At 38.3% G+C, this 16,452-nt stretch overlaps 1 protein-coding gene across 6 annotated transcripts in view; it reads left to right on the top strand.

Moving 5' to 3' along the window:
- Positions 1-16,452, top strand: part of atp8a1 (ATPase phospholipid transporting 8A1) — a 276,718-nt gene that overhangs the window by 111,465 nt on the left and 148,801 nt on the right. For 5 of the 6 annotated variants that reach the window (XM_052045257.1, XM_052045250.1, XM_052045286.1 and 2 more), the window contains 6 exons: positions 1,032-1,197; positions 4,344-4,471; positions 5,394-5,471; positions 6,270-6,358; positions 7,256-7,300; positions 8,795-8,867. In XM_052045257.1, coding sequence (XP_051901217.1) covers positions 1,032-1,197; positions 4,344-4,471; positions 5,394-5,471; positions 6,270-6,358; positions 7,256-7,300; positions 8,795-8,867 — 579 coding nt within the window. The remainder of the gene's footprint in view (positions 1-1,031; positions 1,198-4,343; positions 4,472-5,393; positions 5,472-6,269; positions 6,359-7,255; positions 7,301-8,794; positions 8,868-16,452) is intronic. The other variant, XM_052045267.1, reaches the window with a different exon arrangement.

The raw sequence follows: 16,452 nt of genomic DNA on the forward strand, positions 1-16,452 counted from the left end.
TGCTGAACTGCATGGCGTTAGAACTTTGACTTCATGTTGTAATAAATTTTGTTTCATTAATCCAGTGCCTCTGGAGAAGATTGAAAAAATAATTTGAATTGGTCCAACATAATTTCCCAAAACATTACAAACTTAAGATGAAAAGATTTTAGGAACATCACTTTGAAGAAAATATATATTAATGTTTTCCCAGTCACTGATTTCTTATTTCCCATGTACATAAACTGTTAAAGTTTGAGTGACGAGGTGGATTATCTCCCCGATGTTACCAGAGATACTCGCCTCATTTTCAGTGGTGAATCAAAAATGTTTCCAGATGCTGAAATAAAAACAGAAAATGCTGAAAATATTGAAAAGGTCAGGCAGCATCTGTGAAGAGAAAAACAAAGTTAACTTTTCGGGTCGGAGTTGTGTTTCTCACCACAGTTGCTACTTGACCTGCTGATTAATTCTAGCATTTGCTATTTCTATTTCAGTTTTCCAGCATTTGCAAAGTTCTGTTTTTTGACATTTTCAAAAATTGTTTGAGTTAATAATTCATTTCCTTCACTATGAGTGATCTACCACCAACAAATGAGTTGGGTGTTTCTTCAATCTGTTGATTTATTAATTAGGCTGGCAATTTTCTGTTATTGTTATGTTCAAGGAATTTATTTTTTTGACTTGGGTATAATCTTCTTGTGGATTTCCCTTTTTGGACTGTGGAAGGATTCAATGATAGTTTTATATTTATATAAATATTGGACATAATTTGCCATGGACATAATCTGTTCAAGTTTGAGTGACAAGATGGATTATCTCCTCAAGAAAAGCTTCAATTTTTGTCCAATTTGATGGCTTGGCTAAGTTTATAGCACGTGTAATTAATGACCGAAAATTCTGGTGAAAAGATGCTTCTGAACATTATGCTTGATTTTGTCTTGAACTAAGAGTTTTTGTATATAATCTTAAATGATGGGGTATTTCTTTGAATCCCAGAGTGTAGTAAAGGTCAAAGAGGTGTTTGTAATTGTATGCAAATTCTTTTGCAGAATACAACACAAGCTCCACTGAAGTTGTCAAATGTGGAACACATCACAAATGTGCAAATCCTCTTCTTATTTGGTATTCTCCTGTTCATATCTTTGGTATGTGCCATTGGTTCTACAATTTGGAATAAAAGACATGCTAAAGGAGTCTGGTACCTTCACTTCAGTGGTAAGAATCTGAAGAAAAATGCAAAATACTTGGCTATGGCCAATATGATCCATAATATACATTATAATATGTTGAAAATGGTACATTTTTTCAGGTATCCAGCAATATGTTGTTGGTTGGTCATTGAAACCCAGTGAGAAGGCTTTCAGCATCTCTCTTCCTCTTATCTACTTGCCTCCTTCCCTGCTATTTTCTACCTCCCCCTTCCTTTCTTCCTTCACTCCTCACACTGTCTAGCTAGCCTGATTTCTCCCTCTGTCCCTCATAACATGCTGATTCTCAGCTACGTTTCGGTAATGACTCACTATTGCAAATAGGAAAATTAATACTGATAATTTTCCTAAGTGGTTTGTTATTTTGATCTTAATGTGGGGAATGCTAGTGAGGCTGTATTCATTACCCTTAATTGATTTTAAAAAAAGAGTGGATCTTCGGAGCATGTGACTTGCAAGCCAAAGGCTGTATGAGCCTTGTAGATAGAGAAAGAGGCTTTCAAGGAGTAGGCCTTTTTGGTGAAAAGATGATGTGAAGCAAAAGTCAATTCCATGTGTTGATTGTTGGTTACTTTCTGGTTTTCTTCTGTGACTACTCGTGATTTTTTTTTCTATGTTAAATGATTGTTCTTGGTTCTGGAACTGAACCAAATCATTGGCTGGATCATGAAGTCAGGGGTAGTCTCAACATCCTAACTTGCTATTGGCTACAAGTTGAAATGCACTGGGCTGCATTTAATCATTGGGATGGCAGTGGAGCAAGACCTCTGCCACAGCCCATGTTCTATAAGTGAGGATCCTTTCCAATGAAGCTGGTGGTTTCTTCCACTGATAGTCCACCAGCATTGAAGAACTTGGACTGCTGCAGTCCTGATTTAGAGAAGTTCAGCCCCTTGTTTTGGTTGGGTCCCATATAGACTGCTTAAACATATCTTAAGAATCTTCATATGAGAATATCCAAAAACATTAACAGAATTTTTATTAGCACTTTTTAAAAAGATTTGGCAATATTAATGAATGGTAAATATGTAGCGTCACAATATTTCCATCAGAAAAGGGTGGATAAAAAGGGAAAAAATACTTCAAGGACTGGTTGATTGTTTAGAGACATTAACATATTGTACCAAAGTTAGTTCTGGCCTAATATTTTCCACATTCCATCTCCCATGTTCATTCTTGTTTGTGTAATCTGTCTTCATCATTCTACAGCCTCTCTGCTTCCTCTTCATGGCTCACTTTCCCACTTAGGTTGGTGTTGTCAACAAAGACAATGTAACACTCTACTTGCTCATCTATGTCATTGACACGAGTTGTAAATACTCAAGGACGAAACCCTAATTCTCATCCCACAAGATAGAATACACGGACCAAAATTGGCCTGCTTATTCGTATGCACTGCATTCTATCCATTAACCACCCCTAAATCCAAACTTTCATATTCCTTCCAATAGCACGAGCCCTAGTCCTGTGGGGCACCTTATTGAAAACCCAAATGTGCCTCATCAACTTTTTTCCTGTATAAAGGGCAGCTGTTCAAAATGGTAGGTTTTAGGATCAAGAAATTGGGAGACATGGGAGGTATGGTGAGGGAATTCCTGAATCCTGGGTCTTGGTAACTGCTGCTGTTTTGTTATCTCTTGATTTGACTTTTTTAACATACTCCTTGTTGGCTTCTACATTCTGTCTACTCTTCATAAAATTGGGGCTCTCCAAAAATCTTTGTCCTAATTCATTTGTAGATCATTCCTGTGCTTGCTAAGGTGCATTGAGTCTGTTTAGTGATGCCTCAATTTTAAAATATTTGTTTTGCTTTCAAATCCACTCACTTCATTATTCCCTATCTTTGTAATCTCCTGCCTATAACCCCTTGAGATGTGTGTTCCTCTTGATCAGTTCTGATGTTAATCTTCCACCATATTCAGTATGCCTTCAACTGCCAGTGTCCTAAGCTCTTAACCTTGTTTACCTCGTTTTAAGACATTTGTTAAGCACTAACTTTTTCACCATACTTTAGTCATCTGTCCTTTGGAAGGATTCACTGTGCTCTCATAATTGTACGCAGCAGCTGAGTACACGATTCTCAGAACATTGTTTTTTCCTCAATGTCATGAAAGAAGATGTACAAGAAAACTCTTATTTTACCATCTTTAGACATCAGGTTGTATTTTTCACGACTGCTTCTTTCAAAATTGAGCAGGACAGAGATAGAATGGGTAGGAAAATTGGATGTCACTCACCTTCAGTTTGATTTCAACTTTTTATTATGACCACACCTGTTAGTAAACTGACAAATGTCTCCATCCCCACTCAGCAGACACACTGACAGGATGGAGATCATCTTCTCATCTACCCACGTTGGTTGTTGCTCCCTGGAACCAACTTGTGATTGGTGCCCTTAAACCATAGTATCAGTGGTACTGGTCTGCTGCCCAGTGAGTAAGGATTGAGCTTGGAGAAGCCTCTGCTCTACCACTGATTACATTCAAAACACAGAACTCTAGATTGTTGCATATTAAAGGAATAGAGGATTGTGTGCATGGGTGGGAAAATGGTGTTTGAGTAGAGGACAGCCATGGTCTTGTTGCATAGTGGCACATTCAATTCAGCAAAACTTGCTCCCCTCGCTCTCGACTGTTCTTCTTGAAATGAACTGAGTGACTCAACCTAGGCCAAGTCTTCTCTGGCACAGGTTCAGTGGGCCAGTTGCTCAGTATGACTGCTGGATCAATAACAGGCATTTGTATTCCACTGCGGAGCTCTCAGAAGTCTAGAGTCAGAATGCAGTGGACTTCATGGAAATCATTAGCTGTGCAGATGATTGAGATGTCTGCATTCATACACATTTCCTGAAAAATCCTGAACTTCTGCATAATTACATAGATAACTGCCAGCTTTTCTGCAGATAATTTGGTTCAATTTCTCGTTGAGCCAGTGTAATTATTAAACTTTCTTTTAACTTAAGATGTTTTTGAAACAAAAAAGGAAATTCAATTACATGTGTTTTATATGCTATTAACTTATGACATTTGTGTGAATATCTTGTTATCTCACCAAGCAACCATACTTTCCAGCCTTGCAAATCCATTCCAAATTCTCTCTCCAACGTAATAATTAAAAAAAAATGACTTGTGCATAAATTGTTTTTTCTTCCAGACAGTGGAGCCTCTTATTTTGGACTGAACTTCTTAACTTTCATCATCCTCTTTAATAACCTGATTCCAATCAGCCTCTTAGTTACACTAGAAGTTGTAAAGTTTATCCAAGCATTTTTCATTAATTGGGTAAGTGTGAAATTTCAATTTGCAGTGAAGTCTGAGATTGAGAAAAGAATTGATATAAAATTTATCAAGGTCCTTCAAATTTCATGAATGTTATAGAACTTGAGTGTTTATCCATTGCACCTTCCACAGAATGTTTTGTGTGAGTTGGAACATGTCCCTTCGCTGTGCTTGCTTCTGCTCAATTCCTCCAGCTGCCTTCTAAAAGACCAGTGGGTAGTGATGTGTTCGCAGCATAATTTTCTGCCTGAAATTAAATTTATTTTGATCTTGGTTTGGGGGAGTTAGCCTTTTTTATGATCAGGAACTGACTGACTGCTTATTTAAAATATTTTGAAAGTATTCGAGAAACTGAAAGCTTGTTATTGATTACATGATTTTTTTTTGGAGGTTTAGTCTTTGAATTTACTTTAACATGTTCTCCAGAGTGAACATCATTTATGTGGTAAAGTAATCAGTATTTCTGTATTGACATTTTTAAGTGTGCATTTTTCATTTCCATTGATTTTCATGAACAGCTATTGCACCCTAGATTGTATGTTCTAATTAATGGTCATGAAGGCCCTGAAGAAACTTGCAGAAAAAAAAGCTAAAATTAAAAGACTGAGAATGGTTTCATTATGGGTAAAATAGAGAGAAAGATGATGTCCATCAAACTCAACTTATGAAGTTGATAAAAGTTTCCTTAAATTTTGACAGATATTGTGTGTATAATATTTGGGGGGAGAAAAACCTCCCACATCATTCAACCTCTAAACAATTAATTGAAAGTGTTTCATGCATCAGTATGACAAAAAAAAGACAGCATGTAATCACAAACTTCCTTCCTTTCAGTAATAGTGAAATATTTTTTCATAATTTATAATAAATCAGAAATCATTGCCATCAAGTCACAATATTTCTCTTCCATCCCTTTCTTTATTAGGATATTGATATGTTATATGAACCAACCAATACTCCTGCTATGGCAAGAACATCCAATTTAAATGAAGAACTGGGACAGGTAGTAGTTATCCTATTTCGAAAGCTATTTGCATTCAATGAAGCACTTGGATTATGCTAGGAATTTTGGCATTATCCGTTCCTTCAGGACCCCCACACAACTTTTGACCCCTGCAACCCCACTGTGTTCTCAGCCAGCTTGTCATGAATTAGATATGACTTCCTACAATTAAAGAAGTGATTTTTTTTATGCCCTTCCCCTTCTTGTCCAAGCCACCAACCCCAAGCCACTCCATTACCACTAATTCTCAGCCACTGTCTAGGACTGAACCAGACTTTTTGCAGCCTTAGTGGACAATTTAACTACAAGCTACACTTCTATCCCCAGAACATTTCCTGGCCTTTTCTTCTACCTCCAGTTTAAATTCTGCTGAGGTCATCTTTGCTTTTGTCAACTGCAGATTTAACTACACTAATGCATTTCTGGCTGATCTCCCACTGTCCAACTTCTCACCGTAAATCACCACAAGTTCTGCTGCCCATATCCTGAAGCCTTGTCCTATCTGCCTTTTAATTCACAAATAGCTCACTTAAAATTCCCATCTGTACATTCAAATTCTCTTTTCTAAGCTTTAAGCAACCGAGATCTCTGCATATCTGGTGTGTTTCAAAAGCACTTCCCCCTTCACCATTCATGCCAGAATTTATTCTGTTACTGAAAACTACATTGTAATTTCTGAGCAATCGGGCTTTGTCATTCGTGAAATTAAGTCTGTGTTCAGTACTAACTTTTATTACAGTGACGCAAAATTAAGCAATTTAATACCAGTGTGTGAAATATCAATTTGCATTTCAACAGGTGAAATATATATTCTCAGATAAGACTGGAACTTTAACCTGTAATGTTATGGAGTTTAAGAAATGTACAGTAGCAGGAATTGCTTATGGGTAAGTATATTTTTTTCTAAGCAATTTACAGTTATAAAAGTTAGGTCAATCTTTACATGAGCACCAGACACTATGTTTGACAGCCTGGGGAGTAAAGACAAAAGGTTTGTTTATACAGAATCCTGTTGAACCAATTTTTTTGTATAAATATCAAATTAATATTTGTATTCCAGCAAATATTTAAATTCACATTCCCTCTTCTTAGTATCCACTCCTGTCCATCAGTGCTTTTTACACAATAGTGTGTTTGCAAGTACCAAAGTTGGGGCAGGGATAGGATTCAAAAACTGTCACCAAACCTGATCTGAATGGGTGCAGACGTGTATGCCAAGTTCTGCTAGTGGATGCAGAAAGAAATGAGCCAACATCACAAAACACACGATTGCATTTCAAAACACTGTCTTCTTGAACTTGGGGAGATTTATTATCCTCAAAGCTTGTGTCATTTATTGCTTTTTAACATTGCATGTTCCCATTACATGACTACTAACCTTGGCGCAAAAATCAAATAATAACAAATTCTGGTAGGTCAGGTCCCTTTACATATTAAAAAAATCACCAATTATAATTATGATCTTGTTGGTTGTAAACAAAAAACTGCTGCCTATACCTATACAGAAGTAAAAAATCTGGAATGCAGTCCTAAAAGTTCTTACTAAACTAAAGTTTTCTCATTTTGTTTCTGATGTAAACTGAACTCTGTATTTTTGGAAAATATTCAACCACATATTAACTGTTTAGTATTTTAGGTATGACCACTTTATGCATTGTAATACTTTTAACTTTCCTTTTAGATTAATAATTAGAGTACATTTAGATACCTGCTTGTGGGCTTCCTTGTTTTTCTCTCCTTTTGTGCCTTGTTCCTTATTCCTTTTACTTTTCCATTTTCACTAGTCATTTTCCTGATCATGAGGATTTTAGATACTCTGAAGATTGTGGGTAAGACTAGTTAGTTTTCTTTGCATTAATACAATTGTTAGGAATTTTAGTTATCAGTGCACAGTAATCAATCCAAAGCATGTGAAAATCTTTGCTTACTTTTATGTCTCCTCCACATAATCACACCAGCATCCATGATCTAGCCTACCAAGTGGGTGAAACGATACATGTTTCATTGCAGATTCTCATTTGAATACATTAAAATTCTTTTGGAATCCAGTTCTTAATGCTGTTTCTGGAAGTTGCATAAGAGTACACTTTATAAATATGAGGTTCAAAGAGCAATGTTGGGTTTTCCTGTGTAACAGAGTTGAAACTGAATTATTCTCTGTTGATGTGTTCCAAGTCCTTGCTGATGTCTGCATGTAGCCCAGTAGATGAGAACCTTTCAGTTAACTCATAAAGGGACATACGACAATGCAAGCAACACTCCTCTAGTTACAGAGAAGTGTTGCCTTTTGAATGAATCCATACTACTTGAAGAGAGTACTCCCATAGGGATAGAGGGACCTGGCAGGTTGGTGATGAACAATGCCTGCAGGAAGGCAGCCACAGAGATCCACCATGACTACAGCCAAGCACTCCTGGCAAGGTCCCTTAAGTACATGAGCACTGTCTCTGGATGTCTGGGGAAGCCTACAATGCAGGCAGATGCTCATTTCCATTCTGTCTTTAGTCGATGGGAGCAGGAAAATTAAATGAAGTTTTCAATCCTTGAGTATGGAGCTTGGGTGACTCTAAGGCAACAATGAGCAGAAATCTGTGGGGTGTGTCAGAGATCTTCAGCAAGAGTCAGGAATGAGTCTAAGATTAGGAAACTGAGAGTGCCCTTGACCTTCACTTGCAAAGCAATCTCTAAGGACAGAGACTGTAGTTTAAGTGTTAGTGCATTTACATAACCCTATTTCAGGAAAACATGGTTAATAAAACCTGATTGTTCTAAAAGTAGAGAAGTGTCATTTCTCAGACCAATGAGTTTGAAATACTTGCACTGAATGCTGCAGTGCTGTTGATGTCATTTGGAGTGGTTTTATGCTGAGAAAATATATGCTCAGGAGAATGAAAAACAGGCTGACAAACGAGAAGGCTAATTTCCCAACGGGTGTTAAGACGCATAGAACAACCCAAAAAAATCTCTGCTTTTTTCCAGGTTAACCTGATTTATCAACAGCCTATTGTTTTTTTTTACAGTTTAGAACTCCAATAGAGGTTTTGGGGGGTGGTGGGAAGAAGTTCTTCAGGCAGTTTCTGGTTAATGGTTCATTATGTAATATTGACCTTTTTTGGAAGTGAATTATTGTAGCCATTGGAATAGTGATTCAGACAATGAAATCTTCCAGCAATTGTACTTAGTGCTTCCTGGCTGAAGATTTTGCATGTGTAATGTTGCTTCCTGAGGACTTTCACATTTACTAAACATTTATAATTTTTAACATGTCTAGATGATGTGGATGCATATTGAATATTTCTTCCCATTTTTCTTGTTCATTCAAGGCAAGGTGATTCATCAAATGGAGAAAGTGCATTTCAAGATCTTTCTCTGCTGGAAAATCTTCAGGGCAATCATGTAAGTAATGTGTTATTGATTTTTATTTGCTTTCTTGAGATGAACTCAACATCCATTGTTACATATTTTTTGAATGAATTGTGAAGTAAATTTATTATAAGAGCACATTGATATCTGAATGTCCTGCTCCACATGATGTACTTAGTGAGTACATCCTTTCCTCCTCACACCAAACTCCCATGAATCTTGGTTAAATGCGAGTACAGGACCAGCACTGTGGTACCTCTGGCCTTTGGTAGCCTTCCTACTTGTATCAATGCAAGTTGACTTGTGAAGGAGGACCAGATATCCATCAGTCAGAGGCTTAAGGTGATAAGACTTCTGCACACAGTACCAGTTTCAGCTCAAATTAATTTATTTTCCAGTGCTGTACTCCTGTGCTTTTCATTGTGCCTTTAATTTAGAAATGTTCAGACTTAAGTTTGGATATAAATTAAACTTAAACCCTGATGCCACTAAATATTTTTATTACTGTGGGAGTGCAGTGAAAGAATGATTAACTGGAAATTGACTTTTGAGAAAAATTTGTTTTTAAATTATGCTTTAACTGGTATTCCACAGTTGTCTTGTAACATAGCATTAGACCACTCCAACATCCCCTAATGCCATTTAATTAAAGTACAAATTGATTGAAAATGAAGCTTGTTTCAAGAAAACTTGAAAATAAAACTATTTTAACCTGAGATAACACATTGGTAGTCATATTTGTAACATTGTGTGTGGTATTGTACCAGGAAATTTTGTACCAAGAATTATTGTACCAGGAACTATTCTAAATTTAATTATTTTTCTTTTCACACTGAGACTGACAGTTATTATTGATTAGAAGTTTTTTTTCACCTCCTGGATTACTAAATCAAACGTCTAGATTCCCAGGTGTAGTAGCAAAATCACTCTCTGCTGTACCTTGTATTGTAGAACTAGAGTCATACATTGGAGCAGAGTAAGACAGTATTTTCTTGGTGGGATTTGAATTCAAGATCCATAGATAGCCTTTAGTTTTGATACACTGGAAATCTTAGCCAAAATCTTATCATTTGGCAAAATAGAAATTCAACTCCATATTTATAGAGTGCTAAGATCACTTGATGTTTTGGAGGTAAGTTGAGTCAGTTCAACTGAAATATTAAAATGAAGTTGACTTGAGAAATTAGTTTTGTGGTTGTCGCCCAGTTATAATTTGCAATCCTTCTTCCCTAAGAACATTAAAAAAAACAGGCAGGAGTAGCCATTCGGCTCCTCACAGCTGCTCCACCATTCAATAAGACCATGGCTGATCATTTGCCTCCACCAGATTCTTTGATCCCTTTTATTTTGAAATGTATTGGTCATTGTCTTTATTCAGTGACTGAACCTCTGGAGCTCTCTCAGGAAGAGAATTCCAAAGGTTCACTAATCTGAGTGAAGGAACTTTGTTCTCACCTCTTTCATGAATCTCTAATTCCCTTATTTTGAGACCGTGATATCTTGACCCATCCAAGGGAAACATCATCTCTATATCTTCCCTGTCAAATCCTATTAGAGTTTTATGTTTTCTTGAGATCACCTCTCATTCATCCACCATCATAGGAATCAATCTGATGAACCTTCACTGTAGTCTGTCTATCCCAACTTGATAGGGAGACAAGACCTGTGTACAATATTCCAGATATGGCCTTGCCCTGGCCTGCCCGGTAATCTGAGCAAGATATCTCTATTCTGGTGTCCAACTCCTCTTACTGTAAAGGCCAATATACTGTTTGCCTTCCTAATTGTCTAGTTTCACTGCAAGTTAACATGCGGATAGTGATATGCAATGACATGAAAATTCCTCTTTAAAACTGTCATTCAATCTTTCACCATTTAAAAAAATACTCCGTGGTTCTGTTTTTCTACCGAAGTGGGTGACTTCGCATTTTTCCACGATACATTTCATCTTCCATGTACTCCATCCAGTCACTTAAACTATCTATATGCCCCCATAAGTGCCTCTGTCCTCAGAATCCACAATGGTACCCAGCTTTGTATCATCAGCAAAACTGATTATACTAGACTTGGTCCCTCATTCACATAATTGGTACAGATTGTGAATAGCTAGGACCCTGCACCAATTCCAGTGACATCCAACTGATTACAGGCAGGCAAAGCAAAGAAAAAAATTACCCATTTATTCCAAATGTTTTCTGTCTATTAACCAATCCTCAAGCCAAGCAAGTATATTACCACCAATAAGCTAATTTGTTTAATAATCTCTTGAGTGGTAACATATTGAAGGTCCTGAAAGTCCAAATACACCACATCAACCAGTTCATTCTTATCAATCCTACTAATTACAATTTCACATTCCTTCTAGCTACCATTGACAGGTCTAGAATGCCTTTAATGGCGTAGATTAAAAGCAAGTGAAAAGATGAGGGTGTTTCATTCAGAATAAATCTGGTCACTAGAATAAACACTATTCAATTTGGTCATCATACTGGGTGCCACACTTAGTAGAGTTGTTGCCTTTTGGCTCCACCAACCCAAGATAATCATGACCATGGTTGTTGTCTGTATAGACTTTGCACGTTCTCCCTTTGACAGTGTGGGCTTCCTCTGGCTGCTCCAGTTTCCTCCTACATCTCAGAAGTGCAGGTTGGTAGGTTAATTAGCTACTATATAATGGCCCTAGGTTGTAGGTGAGTGATAGAATCAGGGGTTTGGGGAGTGGATGGAGACAAGGGGGAGAATGGGTTACAGAGAAAATTTGTGGAGGAATGGGATAGCCTTGAGAGCCAGCAATGAACCAAATGACTTGTCCAAAAATGTGAAGCTGCTTTGTTTGTCCATTAACTGCCCATTGTAGCATTTAAGTGTTTTGAACTTCTGCAGTGTTTGTCTGTGCTATCCTGAGGATACTTCTGTTTCAAATGTATTTTTCACTCCTCACTACCCATTTTAAATTAAAGAAAACTTGATCCAAATTGCTGAGTAATTGGAATTAATTTCTAATGTTTTCAAACTCTAATTTTGCAATAATTGATTACATTGAATAACTGGATGATTAAATTCTTTTCAGTGGGGAAAAAAATTATCAGAAGCTCATTAATTTTTAATTACATCCTTTGACCCTATTTTTATGGTCTACTTTGAGCATTACATAAACCAGGAAACCCACTGTAATTTAATGTTTGATAAACCTGGAATGCAGATTCTTCCTTTAACTGTGACAGTGGAATTTGAGATATTGTTTACTCCCCATCATTTCCTTGTATCAACAAATCTGGTCAATAGTAATTCACAGGGGATCCATTTGACCTGCTTGCATGAACCTCACCTATGGTGTGGTTTTGATATTTACAGTATATCTTGATAATTTGAGTAACAGAAATTTGCCCTTGTAGAATTCACAAATCACTAACCAAAAATTTGAGATAGGGAATAAAGTTTACTCTCTTGGAATTTATATGAGAAAAAGTAAATGAACACAATTCATTTTTTTTAAACCAGCATTTCTTGACGCACACCCAGATGTTGCAGCTTCACAGTAAGGAAAACCACAATACAGATCGCTTTCTAGAACACAACACCCACCCCACCACCCACCCTCATAACATGGTGGTCGTCTGTATTGTTAATTGACAATGCAATAACAAAATGTTGTGAACATTATGATGCAAATAATGCTTTAGAAAGGAGAACTCATAGCAATTGAATCAGCAAAAAGCCAGCATTGTGATCTGCTTTTCAACTGTTAGTTGCTCCCATGATGTCTCATCCATGGATGCAGATATTTTAATCTGTAATTTGCTCTGTAAACAAAAATGACACGGCAGTTTTCAAGTGGTGCAAGGTAAAAACTGAAATGTATCATAAACTTAAACAACATGTTAAAATCCATTGCATTTTTAAATTTTCTTAAAGAAGTTGTAGTCCACACATTTTTCAGAGCTTGTACAGTTGCTAAGCTGCAGTGATGTCATTTAAACTCTCACAGATATTCTGCTGGGAAAAGTAAAGTTTCTATGTATTTTACAGCAAAATCCAGAGTAGCTGTCAGGCCACTAATTTCTAAAGATTACACAGGAAGGTGGATCTAAACAATGCACCGATGGAGGAGCAGAGAATCACTGATACCAACTTCTAAGATTTTGTTTGACTGCCTGTGAACTGCAGGTTTTGGTGCTAAGTGTAATGAAGCAAATGATACTATCTTCATTATTTCAGCTGCAGAATCTAGACCGGCATAGGGTCCCAGAGTCCTTTGGCGCATCAAGTCCATGCCGACCTGATCTTCTGCCTAGTCCCATCTACCTGCACCTGGACCATATCCCTCCAAACCCCTCCCATTCATGTACCTATCCAAATTTTTCTTAAATGTTACATTTGAACCTGCATCTACCACTTATGCTGGCAGCTTGTTCCACATTATCACCACCCTCTGAATGAAGTAGTTTCCGCTCAGATTCCCCTTAAATATTTCACCTAAACCTATGACCTCTAGTTCTAGTCTCACCCAACCTGAGGGGAAAAAAGCCTGCATGCATTCACCCTAGCTATACCCCTCATATAATATCTCTGTATACCTCCGTAAGATCTCCCCTCATTCTTCGGCACTTTAGGGAATAAAGTCCTAACCTATTCAACCTTTCCCTATAACTCGGGTCCTCAAGTCCCTGCAAAATCCTTGTAAATTTTCTCTGCACTCTTTCAAGCTTATTGACATCTTTCCTGTAGGTAGGTGACCAGAACTGCACACAATACTCTGTCAGCCTCACCAATGTCTTGTACAACAGCTCCTGTACTCAGTGCCCTGATTTATTAAGGCCAATGTGCCAAAAGCTCTCTTTATGACCCTATCTACCTGTGGTGGCACTTTAAAGGAATTACGGATTTGTATTCCCAGGTCCCTTTGTTCTATCGCACACCTCAAAGTCCTACCATTTACTGTGTAATCTTACCCTGGTTTGTCCTGCCAAAGTGCATCACCTCACACTTGTCTGCATTAAATTCCGTCAGCCATTTTACAGCCCATTTTCCAAACTAGTCAAGGTCACAGGCAGGCTTTGATAGCCTTCCTCGCTGTCCACTACACTCCCAATCTTGGTGTCATCTGCAAATTTGCTGATCCAGTTTACCACATTATCGTTAAATCATTACTATAGATGATAAACAACAACAGACCCAGCACCAATCCCTGCAGCGCATCACTAGTCACAGGCCTCCAGTCAGAGAGTCAACCATCTACTACCACTGTCTGACTTCTCCCGCTAAGCCAATGTTGAATCCAATTGACTACTTCATCCTGAATGCCAAGCAACTTAATCTTCTGGAGCAGCCTCCCATGCAGGACTTTGTCAAAGGCCTTGCTAAAGTCCATGTAGACAACATCCACTGGCTTTCCTCCTTCAACCTTCTTGGTAACCTCCTCAAAGCTCTAAGATTGGTTAGACATGACCTACCATGCACAAAGCCATGTTGACTATCCCTAATCAGGCTCTGTCTATCCAAATACTTGTATATCCTGTCCCTTAGCATACCTTCCAATAATTTACCCACGACTGACATCAGGCTCACTGGCCTATAATTTCTCCGCTTATTCTTAGAGCCTTTCTTTAACAACGGAACAACATTAGCTATCCTCTAGTCCTCTGGCACCCGTGGCTAAGGACATTTTAAATATCTCTGCCAGGGCCCCTGCAATTTCTGCACTAACCTCCCACGAGGTCTGAGGAGTCACCTTGTCAGGCCCTGGGGATTTATCTACCTTAATTTACCTCAAAACAGCCAGCACCAGCCCTTGTGCAATCCAGATATGGTCCATGACCTCATTTACTCTTTTGCTTCAGTTCTATAGTCTCTGTGTCTGTCTCCATGTATAGATGACCACACTGATCTTCAAGGGGACTAATTTTGTATCTTGTTACCCTTTTAGTCTTAATATAGCTCTCAAAACCCTTGGGATTCTTTTTCACGTTGTCTGCCAGAGCAACCTCATGTCCTCTTTTTGCCCTCCTGATTTCTCTCTCAAGTGTTCTCTTGCATTTCTTGTACTCTTCAAGTGCCTCATTTGATCCTAACTGCTTATACCTGATATGCACCACCTTTTTCTTTACCAGGGCCTCAATATCCCTCTAACCAAGGTTCCCTAAACCTATTAGCCTTGCCTTTTATTCTGACAGGAACATACAGATTCCATACTCTCATACAGATTCCATACTCTCAATATTTCACTTCTGAAAGCGTCCCACTTACCAAGCATCTCTTTGCCGGAAAACATTGGATCTCAGGCCACATCTGCCAGATCCCTTCTGATGCCATCAAAATTGGCCTTACTCCAATTTAGAATCTCATCTTGAGGACCAATACTATCCTTCTCCATGATTATCTTGAAACTAATGGAATTATGATCACTAGATCCAAAGTGTTCCCCTACACACACTTCTGTCACCTGGCCTGTCTCATTCCCTAAGAGGAGATCCAGTATCGCGCTCTCTCTAGTTGGGACCTCTACATATTGATTAAGGAAACTTTCCTGAACACATTTGACAAACTCTGTCTTATCTAATCCCTTTACAGTATGGGAGTTCCAGTCAATATGTGGAAAGTTTAAAATCACCAACTATCACAACCTTGTATTTCTTTCAGCTGTCTGTTAGCTCTCTACAAATTTGCTCTTCTAAATCCCGCTGACTATTGGGAGGTCTATAACATAGTCCCATTAACGTGGGCATCTCTTTTTTTATTCCTCAGTTCCACCCATATTGCCTCAGAAGATGAGCCCTCCAGTATGTCCTCTCTGAGCACTCCACTGATGAGTAATGCCACCACTCCCCCTTTAGTATCTCCTTCTGTATTATGTCTAACACATCGGAACCCCAGGACGTTGAGCTGCCAGTCCTGCCCCTCCTGCAACCAAGTCTCACTAATGGCTACAACATCATAATTCCACGTGCTGATCTATGCTCTAAGTACATCTGCCTTTCCTAAAATACTCCTTGCATTGAAATAAGACGCATCTCAGAACATTAGTCCCACCATGCTCATCAACCAGTCGACTTCTGTCTTTACTGTAGGCTTAACATCTGCTTTCCCCACCGCTACTCCACTTGCTGCCCTGCCACTCTGGTTCCCACCCCCCTGCAACTAGTTTAAACCACCCCCCCCCCCCCCTCTCTGAGCAGCACTAGCAAACCTTTCCACAAGGATATTGGTCCCCCTCCAGTTCAGGTGCAAACCGTCCTGTTTGTACACGTCCCACCTGCTCTAGAAGAGAGCCCAATGATCCAAAAATCTGAAGCCCAATGTCCTGCACCATCTCCTTAGCCACATGTTAAACTGCAGTATCTTCCTATTTCACTAGCATGTGGCATCTTGGCAAAATATCTCAGTCATTGGTTAACCAGTTACATGTCTGATACAAAGGCATCATTGACTTCTGTGATTCACTGACTACCTCTGAACATCAGATGTGTACAAGCATTGAAACAAAATGAGCACTTGCTGTTCGCAAATAAGGTCAATAACAGCACTACACCATTATGCTGAGGACTATAAAACATAATTTGTTCCATATTTACTTTAATATTTACAAAATATTTACTTTAGATACTCTTTCTCAACAATC

The sequence above is a fragment of the Pristis pectinata genome, chromosome 2 (genome assembly GCF_009764475.1).
Source record: "Pristis pectinata isolate sPriPec2 chromosome 2, sPriPec2.1.pri, whole genome shotgun sequence".
Classification (NCBI taxonomy): domain Eukaryota; kingdom Metazoa; phylum Chordata; class Chondrichthyes; order Rhinopristiformes; family Pristidae; genus Pristis; species Pristis pectinata.